General features: G+C 43.1%; 1 protein-coding gene across 3 annotated transcripts in view; it reads right to left on the reverse strand.

Moving 5' to 3' along the window:
* ST8SIA5 (ST8 alpha-N-acetyl-neuraminide alpha-2,8-sialyltransferase 5) overlaps positions 1-12,853 on the reverse strand; it is a 66,443-nt gene that overhangs the window by 37,720 nt on the left and 15,870 nt on the right. Inside the window, exon 2 of one of the 3 annotated variants that reach the window (XM_075186082.1) lies at positions 6,277-6,384. The exons of 1 other annotated variant lie outside the window; for it this stretch is intronic. In XM_075186082.1, the coding sequence (XP_075042183.1) occupies positions 6,277-6,384 (108 nt within the window). Of the gene's footprint in view, positions 1-6,276; positions 6,388-12,853 lie in introns of all 3 variants that reach the window. One more of the 3 variants, XM_075186079.1, reaches the window with a different exon arrangement.

Here is a 12,853-nt window from a genome sequence, read left to right on the forward strand (position 1 = left end):
TTTTTTTTCCCCCTACATTATTATTAACCTCAATAACACTAATTTCAAGTCATTTGCAGTCAATTTTGACCACCTCACAGGTCACAATATTTTCATACACTTTCGGACAAATACTGCAGCGACCTGGCTGGATGGTAAGCGACAGAGCAATGACACAAACACACGGCAGTTCCTAGCACATCTAGGACACATTGGCACACAGCGGTGGCAGGAAAGAAAAATGGGGGTTCCAAACCGTTATGTTGGATCTTAAAAAGGAATCCAAAAATTGCGAGATCCGAGATTCAACAACGTTACAATGATGTTTTGCCTCATTTTCGATTCCAAAAAAGCGCGAAAGTACTGAGTCGGCTCGGTACTCGGATCTGCTAAGTTCGGGTATGTTCGGTTCTCGGGGAACCGAGCCTGAGCATCTCTACTTTTAAGTGTTTGGGCTAGGGCTGTATTTGGAATGTATCCCATAATACCAGACAGTGCACATGTGAAATAGAGGAATTCATCAAGCGGATAATGGTACCTGTAGCCTAACCTAAAAACGCTCATTCTAAAAACTCTAAAGCAGTCCTGGCCAACCTGAAACTACAAGTCCCAACATCCCCTGCCAGTTATCTTCTGGCTATCTACTGGAAAAGCATGCTGGGACTTGTAGTTTCACAACAATTGGAGAGCCACAGTTTGGCCAGACCTGCTCTAAAGGGTTTTTGTCGGGGGCAAATTTGAAGCTGACCAAATTTCATCAAATTACAATGTCAACAGACCAATTAATTAGAACATACCTTGAGTTCCAATTCTACAGGACTGATTAAATTTTACTAACTTGGCCGACCATACCGCTAGTGCAAAGGAGATATAAACCCAATTTTTTTTTTAAATTAAGCTCCCCTCCCCAAGTATCAGAATGGTAGTGGTCCAATCTCCTTTGATGTAAGATTTAGCACTGTCTAGTATAGTAGTTATACTGCATATAAGTGGGAGTCCTTAAAACCCTACTGAAAATGACTCTAAAATGTATAATATTGACATGTAATAGGAATATATCTTGATATTACGGTATTATGCAGTGCTGTCAGCATTATCCGCCAGTCTGACAATGCCACTACATTTGCAAAAACATTAATTACAGCAATTGAAGTTGGAGGTAGAAAAATCCAAGTAGCGAACCAAAGAGGAGGGCGGTAATATTGGTTCATCTGCTCATGAGCCGGGTACTGTCACGTCCACTCCCCCCTCCCCAGACTCTGGGCCCCACAGCTACTACATGCGCCCCTTCGGTGGCAGCTACACCACAACAGTGTCTAAATAATTTTTTTTTAAAGGTTGTCAAACTAAATTTCGATGGACACTGCAATCTATTTGATAAGACTATGGTGCAAATAATCAGAAATATTTCACACAACACAAGTTTCAATATTGTAACTTAATGAAAGTTTCCATCCAGCACTTATCACATAACAAGCAGCAGACAGATATTATACAGTGTGTGACCCAACACACAAGACCACGCAAGTTGTTGCTAGCTCAGCTCACTGGATATAAAATAAAAAAAAACGTTGATATTTTTGGATGTAAAACTAGTTATTTGTGGCTGGATGGACAGAATGACGCATAGATAAATGACAGTCATAAAACCAGTGATATCCTTAATTCCTGGCTTATTAGTGGCTCTTGAAAACTGGAATGTTTCAATGACGACAGTGAAGCGGAGTCTGTCGAAACTCTATCATTGCACCGTCTGTAGTGATATATTTCCATCCTATAAAATAAACCTGTCTTTGTAGCTCTGTTGGTTCATTACATTTTTAAGATACATTGTGTGGTAGCTTGTCACAGTACCACTACCCCTGGAGCCTACAGTGATTATAATAAGTCTACACGCCCCTACTGTAATAGCCTGAAAACCAGATAAATCATGTCAGATCTTTTGTCACCTTAAATGTGATCTTACAACCAACAAAATTCAAGTGAAAAAAAAAAAGAGAAGAGAAGTGAAAAAAAAAATACAATAACCCGGTTGCATAAGTGTGCACACCCTTTCAAAATGAGTCTGTAGCTGTGTTCGGAGTTAACCAATCACATTCAAAATCATGTTCGAAAGTAATTAGGAAACACCTTCCAGCCATGAAAGTGTGATTACTCCATACTTGCCAACCTTATGTAGGCCGGATCCAGGAGATCCTGGAGGGCATGAGGGGTGTATGGGCGGAGGGGGCGGGGCTTCACGATTTGCGTCATTTTGGCCCCGCCCCCGATGATGTAATGCCTGTTTGGGGTCTTTGACCCCAAACAAGCATTACATCACCGGGGGCGGGGCCAAAATGACGCGAATCGCGAAGCCCCACCCATACATTCCGTCTCTAATTTTATTGAAGTGGGCAGATGGGCCAGATACGGAAGAATTGCCATCTCTCCTGGGTGTCCGTGAGACTGACCCGAATTTCGAGAGTCTCCTGAACATTCCAGGAGAGTTGGCAAGTATGGATTATTCCCAAATAACGTTTATAATGTCCCTGTAGGATTCCCCTGCAGTTGTCTTGGTCGCACCCTACTGGGACAGCCATGGTCTGCAAGGAGCTTTCAAAACATCTATAGGATCTCATTGTTGACAGGTACCAATCAGGAGATGGAATAATCACATATAAAGGCATCACATGTACCATGGAGCACTGTGAGGACCATCATCAATAATTGGAGATAATGTGGCACAACAGGGGCATTGGCAAGGTCAGGACGTTCAAACTTCTGCCAGTCTGGGCTATGGGGTAGAGAGGCAAGATGGAAGCCATTTCTCCCAATTTTGCTCTAAAATACACTCAATCACCCCGAACCATGCAGGAAGATGTCTTATTGTCGGATGAGACCAATCCTCAGATGGCATTAACAGTACAGGCATCGCGGCACTATCAGTACCGCCGCTTTACCTTAAATAGGTTATCAACGCCGGTGACCCCTGCGCTGTATATGGGCGATGCTCAATTTATACTGACAGGCCCCTCCCACGTATGTCACATGACTTGTAATGCATAAGAGTCAATATGCGGATACATGCAACGTGTTATAGCTGCAAACTACAGGTCAGTATCTGAACCATGGTGAAAGACAAATACATAGATCAGGAGGGCAGATTAATACTAGAGACGGCAGCTGCTTCCTTTAGCTGTAAAATAATACCACTGAGTAACAGAATAAATGGTGTCAGAATGGCTGCAGTGAGACACACAAAATGGCTGCAGTGAGACACACAAAATGGCTGCAGTGAGACACACAAAATGGCTGCATTCACTGAGAGAAGGCAACAAGTGCATATTAAAAGTGATATATTGCATGAAAAGGAATAAGTGGGTTACACAACAAACACCATGACATGCGCAACTTAATTCCATGCATACATGCATATGGATATGAACGAGACAGACAAAGGAACTGACACTCGTATTTAGAGTTGTATTTTGCAAAATGACAATGTATGAAAATATTTATTTATTGATCCCGCAAATTTTGCGTTCTGCCGGTACTTTATATTCTACATATGTATTATACGTATCCTGCAGTGTATTGTGTCTGTCAGAGCAGAGAGCACCTAGACCCGCATACAACAAGAGACGGTTCTTTAGATCCGCTTCTAACTGAATACAGACATGCGTGTGCCCGATTTACGTGCGTTTTTTAAAAAAAAACGCACAATACGTTAGTTTTGCGTGGCTTAATGAGTCAGGCCCTGTATTATCCATTTCAAATAATTTTTGTTTTCTCTGTTTATACCTCACTTGATAATTACTACTACTAATTATAATAATAATTATTATTATTTATTTAAAAGGCGACATAACATTCTGCAGTAGCGTACAGTGGGGGAATTAATGGGTGACCAACAAGACCTAAACCCTGCAGTGCAGCATCCAGACTGATCGTCTGTTGGTGTTAGGTAGCAGATATCAGATGATTACACAAAGATATTCTATAATATGTATAAATGACACATTTAGGGCCTGATTTACAGTTGGACTACAGTCCATTTGCGGCGTGTACAAATACGTTTGTTTCTAAACTGCGCATGCATACAAAAAATACATCCATATTTACACTTGGGCGTATCGTGGCCCCGTACAAGCTTAAGTGCAGTTCAACAGGGGCGTAGAAACGCCCCTAAGAGAAGCATCCAATTTTGACTTATCTTTAAGATATATTTTAAGAGGCGAATCTTTGCGCATCCTTTAGACCTGATACAAGTTTCCGAGTTGGCTGTATTTTTGCGCTGGACACGTTTATATGCTAGATTACTTGTTGCATGTATCTCCAGTCATGCCTAAATGTATGGACACATTTTTTGCATATATACATAAACTCTAAATCAGACTGAGCGAATCAAATTAATTTCACGGTTATATAAACAAATCAATGTTTGGTTAAAATTAACTTCGCTGCTGATTCCATTAGAAAACTAAACATTGTTTTCACTATAATTGTTTATTGTTTTAACGCTGTTCCTCATTTGCTGGGCAGTTCCTACTCCTAACCTGTAGAGGTCAGTGTTGCCATTGCTGCCTATAACAAAGTTTAGACAACGCCTAAGAGCTCGGCCATTTACGGCATCAGCAACAGTGACACCTACTGGCTGTCTCTTTAAAAATTATCTTCTGTTTTAGAAATAGAATAAATTAAAGGATCCAGTCCACAGTGAGGACCTAGACTGTCTTATGGACGATCCGGCTATGCAGAATGCTGCCAGGGTTGGTCAGTCACGGCAGAGGGATAGCTGCGAAGTTAACAGATAAACCCCATAGACCAGCGGTTCCCATAGTGTGCGCCGTGGCTCCCAGGGGTGCCGCGGCGCTGTCACAAGGGTGCCGCGGGCAAGCCAGAGAAAAACAAACAAAACATAAAGTTACCATTCCGCGCGGCGTCGGGACCCAGCATCCTCCTCTCTCACGCAGCTTGAATGTCGATATTCAGTGACAAGCTGCGTGAGAGAGGAGGATGCTGGGTCCCGGCACCGAGCGGATTGGTAAGTTTATGTTTTGTTTGTTTTTTCTCTGGCTGTCCGCGGCAGAGCGGGCAGAGTGAGAGGGAGCGTGAGAGAGGGCAGAGGAGGGGACAGTGTGAGAGAGGGCAGAGGAGGGGTACAGCATGACAGAGGCCAGAGGAGGGGGACAGCGTGACAGAGGGCAGAAGAGGGGGACAGCGTGAGAGAGGGCAAAGGGGGCAGCGTGAGAGGGGGCAAAGGGGGCCGCGTGAGAAGGGGCAGTGTGAGAGGGCAGAGGGGGCAGCGTGAGAGAGGGCAGAGGGGGCAGCATGAGAGAGGGCATCGTGAGAGGGGGCAGAGTGACTGGATGCAGAGGGGGCAGAGTGTCTGGATGCAGAGGGGACAGAGTGTCTGGATGCAGAGGGGCATTTTTGCATACAACTAAATAAGTATTTCTGTCCTGACCTAAATACTTATTACATTTTTTGACCCAACTACTTCTAAAACAGGACTGCTCAGTAATTGTTTTGGAGGGGTGCCTTGAAAAAATTATGGAGACTCTAAGGGTGTCACAAACTGCAAAAGTTTGGGAACCACTGCCATAGACAGAATAAATTCTATTTAAGAACCAGTAATTTGCATTGGAAAATGTTTTCATGTACTGAAGTGTTGCAAATACAGTAATAAATCCTTTATAAAAGAATAATGTAATATTGCTTTTAAGTCACTCATTAGTTTTCTAACTCTGTGTGTGACCATTTGTTGTGTAGACTGGGTGCAGACAACCTTTAGCTTTTCCATAGTTGTTAAGCTACAACTCCCAGTGTTCAATGCCGCTGTCTGGAAGAGGATTCTGGGAGTTGTAGCTTAGTAATACTTAGTTATCTACACGCTGCCTTAGCCCAGTATACAAAGAGCCTCATTCTGAGTTAGGTGTACCTGGAAAAACCACGTTGCACTGCAGTGTGGATCGAATTTAAAATGCGTGGACCAATTTGGAGTTGAGAGGGGGGGAGTGTCCTAGCTCAACTCTAAATCGCAGTGTAAAAATAAAGCTGTCCAGCATTTGTGCGCTACATGCAGACGAAGCCAGCAGTTTCCCTGCATGCCAAAAATTTTAAATAAATGCATTTGCCCCCCCCCTCCCTTTCCTTTGCATTGCAACATGGTTTGTCGAGGAGCAAATATATTCTATTTTTTGCTTTGCTCCTATCTCTAAATGAGTCTCGGGAATGAGCAGCAGACGGCCTGTAATAGATTGCAGCGTATGGTCTATTGTACTCTACCATCCATTGTCATTCCGTGTGAGTCTGTACCTGCTGACTGCGTCACTCCCAGTCTTCACTGCTCCGTCATCCGTGAAATTAAAGATCCCCGTCCAATTTCCCAACTCCTCTCCATTCTGCCAGCTAAACTGCAGTCCTCTGCTAAGAAAAGGAGGAAGTTTACATTGCGTTCCTCTATTCTCCTGCCCCAGTGCTTTTTAATTGACAAAACATAGCAAAATATTTGCATTCATTCCTCCCATATGAAGAGACGGTTATCACCCCTCTGACAACTGCGTTCCCATCATGCTCTGGGGCTCGCAGCAGCGTCAATGGATGTAAATAGCTCCATTATTACGGGTTATTACACAGATGATTAATACCCTTCATCATCCCGAGCCCCGGAGCATCATGGGAACCGCAGAAGCATATAGGACCCAAATAGAGAGGTCTCAATTATGGCACCCTACAGTTCTGCTAGTTGGGGTGTGAACAGATTCCAAAAATAAAACATTTTTGATGATTTGCTCCCTTAAGAGCTTCTTATAAATAATTTTTTTTCCTGAGGTTTTTTTTGTAAACCAAACTGTACCCACTTTTCTATTGGATTAAATTTTTCTTTAATTCTTCTACACATGTTCGGTAAAACATTTGGACATAAGAGAAGTTTATATAGCTTCATCTTGCCATTCATTAACACGGATGGTAGTTAGGTATAAACATATGGCCTAAAAACTTCAAGAGAACAACGCCCCCTGTGAGCCAATTACAGTGGAAATGCAATAATTGATTGTCTTTATCAAATAATAGCCTGTGTACAAAACATATCTGTTAATATGGAGGATAACTCCCGGCCGCTTTGCAATATTCATGGTGATTGGCCAAGGGGATTTGGGTACGTCAGGGTCTGATTGAAAGGGCGCCGCAGGATAGGATGTCAGCTGATCATGTGATGGCATGTTCTGAGTCCCTGCTCCAATAGTAAACAACAGTTGCATTGTTGCCATTGGGACCAATATTTTGCCTATCAATTAGTGACATGACGGAGGCGTGAGGTACAAAGTGTCTCATGACTCAGTGAGGTTTCTAGTAGGTAGTGAATTGATGGGTTACATTCTTAGTCCACAAAATGTGTGAGTAGGGGATGATTACATTTTAAAGGACGACTAATCCACTTACACTGCTAATCCCTGTTACTCAGTCAGGGACTGGGGGATCATTTTGTCAATGAGGTCAAATCCCCATTCCGAAAGGTCTAACACTAAGTACAATTGGCCCTTAATAATGAATAATGTATAGGAAAGTAAAGCTTTGTGTGACGCTTCTTGAAACTGAACAAGACAGACAAGTGACTGACATATTATATGATTTTTTAAATTGTTTCCAGATATTGGGCTCTGTCCCTAGAACTCATAAAATCCATCTACATCTAGATAGAGTCTAATTACATGCTCAGATCCGGTCTGTAATTCACATGAAGACAACAGAGAACAACCTGGTAATTTACTGTGAGAGAAGCTCAGAACATTTCCAACGTTCCGCCGACTCCGAGATCACTAAGTGTACAGCTCACTTTATCCTTCTGCTACAATGTAAGCACATTGTTTTATATACACAAATGATGCGTTTCTTCTTTTCTGCTCTTAATACTTCTCCTCATTTTATGATCAGTTAATTATTGCTGCTTTTTATTTTTATTCCACAAGAATGAGTTGAAAACAACATAAAATGTGCAATATGATTTTTTGCGAATAGTGTGGCGCCCTTCTCAATGGTTTGGTGTATGCAGCATGGTATATATATATATATATATATATATATATATATATATATATATATATATATATATATATATAAAATATATAAATGCTTAGTGGCGTCTGTCTGTCTGTGTGTGTGTGGGAAAAAAAACAAGTTGCAGTGCCACCTGCTGGGCAGAGTTATACACCGACCTACTAAATTCTTAGTGTGTGTGGGAAAAAAAATTCAAAAAGGGCTGAAATTTGGTAGGGCTCAAATTCATTTTCGTGAGATAATTTTACCTCATGAACACACATGTGTAGAGGCGTGCGTTAGTGTGTGTGTGTGTGTGTGGAAAAAACTATTTTCTCAGAAAGGGCTCATCCAATTGACCTGAAATTTGGTATACTGACATTATTTGACAAAAAAATTAGAATAGTCAAGTCAGTTAACTTCCATCATCCCCCCTTCCCCCCGTGGGAGGGGTAGTAAAGGCTAAATTTACAAGTTGAGGGGTCAAACTCATTTTCGTGAGGTAATTTTACCTCATGAACACACATTAAAAAGGGCGCTTGCGTCGGGAAGTAACGCTCTTCCCCTGAGGAGGCCTGGGCTAGGTCCAAATGCATGACAAGAACCTTTTTAAGACCTTAAGTAGCTTGATTTGACTAGAATGCATGAGTATCATGCACGGGTTAACTTATATATATATATATATATATATATATATATATATATATATATATATATATCAGGACAGCCATCCATCCGCTAAACCCTGGATTTATCTGTTTGTTTGTTTGGTTATTGATAAATCTTGGGCATTTCTAAGGGGTCTGAGAAGTGTTAATAGTACCGGCTGCTTCCTATTGGTTACTACGAAAGATAACTGACAACCGCGCAAGTTGTTGGACATTCCTGTTTCCCGCCTCTTATCCGGGACGGGAGGAGCGAGGTGAAATAGAGAGTATTGATGTAAGTGTGGATGCAGGGTGCTCCCTCCTGATTACTCCTATTTATAAAAATGTCGAACACTGCGGCAGTGAGTATGAATGGGCTTAGCGCCAGCATTTATTACAGCGAAAAATATCACTGAGGCAGCTGAGCGTTACTCTAGTCCTTGCATGGATCACTGCAGCCTCCGCCATGCTCAAATGCTTACTGAACTGGTTATACTATGCATAGGCAAACCGAGGAGGGGGGGGGGGGGTTACTAGTGCCTGGAAACCCCCCTCCAAGCCTGGGGCACTGTATAATTGAGGTGGCTAAACCCTGCCCCCGCTTCACATGGCTCTGCTTGACAAGAGAGAGCTGCGTGCACCTAACAGTAGTGCACGCAGCCTTGCCCATGTATATTATGGGGATAGGGAGAGTTGGAGAACAGCCAAGCACTCTCTAAAATTATAGCCCTGACCCCATGCATGCTGGTCACGCCCACTGGCGGCGTGGTGTGGAAACACCCCTCTACAAATAATGCGTTTGCCCCTGATATGGTTATAATATGTGACACTCTGCAAGGTGAGCAATACAAGAAAATCTTCTTTTCGCTGGATGTATGGGGCAGTCAGGAAACAGCTAGGGCTGAAAGACCAGCTTGGCCTTCCCGTAACTCTGTACCAGCTAGGTACCCTGCACCCTCCTACCAGACCTCCGTCTCATTTTCTATTATTGTCTCTCATTACCCCCCTCCCTTTAGAATAAAAGCTCTGATGGGGAGGGTCCTCTGCCATGTGTCTCATGTCTGCCCACTCTCCATCTTCCTCTCTTGTCCCTGCTATGTCTTATGCTGAATTCTTTCTCTATGCCGTGCGATTTGATCCTTTAATTGCATCCTGGCATTTATCATTCTCTGTACCCATTGTTATGCCTGCTATTCCCATATGTCTTATCTGTATGATTCATTGCCTAGTCAGTAGTGTGCTGCAAAACTATGTATTCAATGTGTGGCTGTTTGTCCCTTGTATGATGACGTATTATCTTATTATGCATCATTCTTAGCTGTTTGGGCAATTGTGTAATATTGTAAACGTGTAGTACTGTATGTACAACGCTGCTGACCATTTGTGGGTACTAATAACTAAAATATTATAATATAATAATAGGTTGAAAAAATGCTTTATTCTGGGATTAAAATGTTTTTAAATGTTTTTTGTTCTGATAGCGCCATCCTGAGTTGGTGATAAGAGGACAGGGATAGTGGCGGTACCAACGCCATACTTGATAAGTAGACTTTGTTCTATAATTAACCAGGGGGTGAGTGAAGGGGTAGGTCAGACGATGCTGTTCCCCTACAGTGGGACACTGTGTACACTGTACTGAAATAGAAGGGCCGGTGAAGAAGGGATGGAGGAAGTAAATGGTATCTCTGCCACTGATTGGCAAATAATGTCTGTCAATAAGGAATAACCTACGTGGGGGGAATATTCCCCCTTACACTCACAGCACATTATATGGTTGCCAGCACTCTACTACTGTGCCCATTTCGGATGCAGCGCAGGGAAAACAGGCTGTGTAGCTGGAAACGCTTCATTTAAGCTGCTCAGACTGAACCATACAAATTTAACCAAATTATCCAGAGGGCAGATAGATGACTGAGGGGTCATCGCATGCTGGAAGGAGATAAGAATATGAACGCGTTGTTTTGCTTTTGTTCATACACTTCTGCACCGGACTGGATCCTCCGTTGTCCCACTGACTAGCTGACCCCATAGTGACGTGCAGCACAAAAGATTGCTAAATATATATTTTTTTCATGAATAGAAGAAATTACACTTAATAAAACCACCCCCAGTGTTCAGGAACCCAGGCAGCGTGTGGGAGCAGGTGAGAGAGATCTTTGTCCTCAATTAACACAGGCACAAGGCACATGACTGCAGACTCCCTCGTTAATGCAATTACAATTTTTTTTTTTAATGAAAAGTAAGAGAGGTTATTTATCTGCGGGACAATCTACAGGAAAACGTGCTTAGAGCTGGATTCGTACAACAAAGAGAATATAAATCACGTTTAAAAAAAAAGACGTCTGATAAATGACTTGTTTTAGGCAGCTAAATGAACTTAAAGCTGTTTTGGAAGGATATGAAAAACCTCCTATGTGCTGGATTTAGGAACCGGCGCTCAGGGAACAAACCATTAGCATTTTAAAAATATTATTTGGGCCAATCCAGGTGACTCCAGCTAAAATTTTTGGGAGTCTGGGGGGTGGGCACTGCTGAGGGTCTGCATCACGCATCAAAAGCTTTATTATTTTCCATTTTTTATTTCATTTTTTTAATTTAAACTGTTGATTACATTAAGGTATTGGACACATAAAAAACCGTGGACTGAACTGAGAGACGGGGGGACATATGTACCCGAGCGGAGACTGGTTTTTGTGTAAGGTGGACTGCTGTAAGCCCCACGCTTAACTGCTCGAGTGGCCCTATTGATCCAAAGAACCACCGATATTATGCTAATATGGAGGGCCCACAATAATACAGAACTGCAACTTACCCTTTAAGAATTGTGCTATCATTATGTCTGCAGCACATGGGGAAACCAAACAGGAGGGAGAGGGAAGAAGAGAGGGGGAAGAAGAGAGAATGCTGGAGGGAGAGAGAACCAGAGAGGTGGAAGAGGAGAGAATGCTGGAGGGAGAGAGAACCAGAGAGGGGGAAGAAGAGAGAATGCTGGAGGGAGAGAGAACCAGAGAGGGGGAAGAGGAGAGAATGCTGGAGGGAGAGAGAACCAGAGAGGGGGAAGAAGACAGAATGCTGGAGGGAGAGAGAACCAGAGAGGGGGAAGAGGAGAGAATGCTGGAGGGAGAGAGAACCAGAGAGGGGGAAGAAGACAGAATGCTGGAGGGAGAGAGAACCAGAGAGGGGGAAGAGGAGAGAATGCTGGAGGGAGAGAGAACCAGAGAGGGGGAAGAAGACAGAATGCTGGAGGGAGAGAGAACCAGAGAGGGGGAAGAGGAGAGAATGCTGGAGGGAGAGAGAACCAGAGAGGGGGAGGAGAGGAAACAATGCTGGAGGGAGAGAGAACCAGAGAGGGGGAAGAGGAGAGAATGCTGGAGGGAGAGAGAACCAGAGAGGTGGACGAGGAAAGAATGCTGGAGGGAGAGAGAACCAGAAAGGGGGAGGAGAGGAAACAATGCTGGAGGGAGAGAGAACCAGAGAGGGGGAAGAGGAGAGAATGCTGGAGGGAGAGAGAAACAGAGAGAGGGGGAAGAGGAGAGAATGCTGGCGGGAGAGAGTTAGAGAGTAGGTGAGAGAAGATAGAAAACAGGGAGAAAGAACCAAAGATGGGTTAAAGACAAGATCAGAGGATGGAGGGGATTGGAGGGTGCATGTAATGCAGAATCAGCAAATTAATTTTGATATCCAACTTTACGGCAGAGCGCTGGCGTGAGCTGGAGGACCAATCACAGGCCAGAATTTCTGGTGTTTCGGCTGGGGCTGGAAGAGAAACTTGTGAGCTCTGGGAAAATCCGGCTAGGAGAAGGGCCACCTTAGGAAAAATATTCCCTAGGTAATAGTGCAGGGTTAAGTAGAAATTAACAAAATGTTCTAAATTGTTTTGGCCGCAAAATATTGCACAATTCCCCAATGGAGATTGGTCCCAAGTGTCCCCAACATTACTATGATCCTGCTGCAGAGCAGGATGAATTGACCATCGTAATCCCAGGTCTATTTATAGACTCTTACATTATCATTCATATTCTGCTAAACTTTTGTGTTTTTTAGCAATAAGTGCCTAGAAATGCGTTTCTTCATTGAAGTGCAACTAGAGGGTACAAAATGCGTATGAAATGTAGAGATGTATTTATCAATAGGAGACAACCACTAGATGCTGTGAAAATCAGGAGTTTATCAGAGGCCTTAATGTTTTTATTACATTGGTCCCATTA

This window comes from Mixophyes fleayi, chromosome 1 (assembly GCF_038048845.1).
Source record: "Mixophyes fleayi isolate aMixFle1 chromosome 1, aMixFle1.hap1, whole genome shotgun sequence".
NCBI lineage: Eukaryota > Metazoa > Chordata > Amphibia > Anura > Limnodynastidae > Mixophyes > Mixophyes fleayi.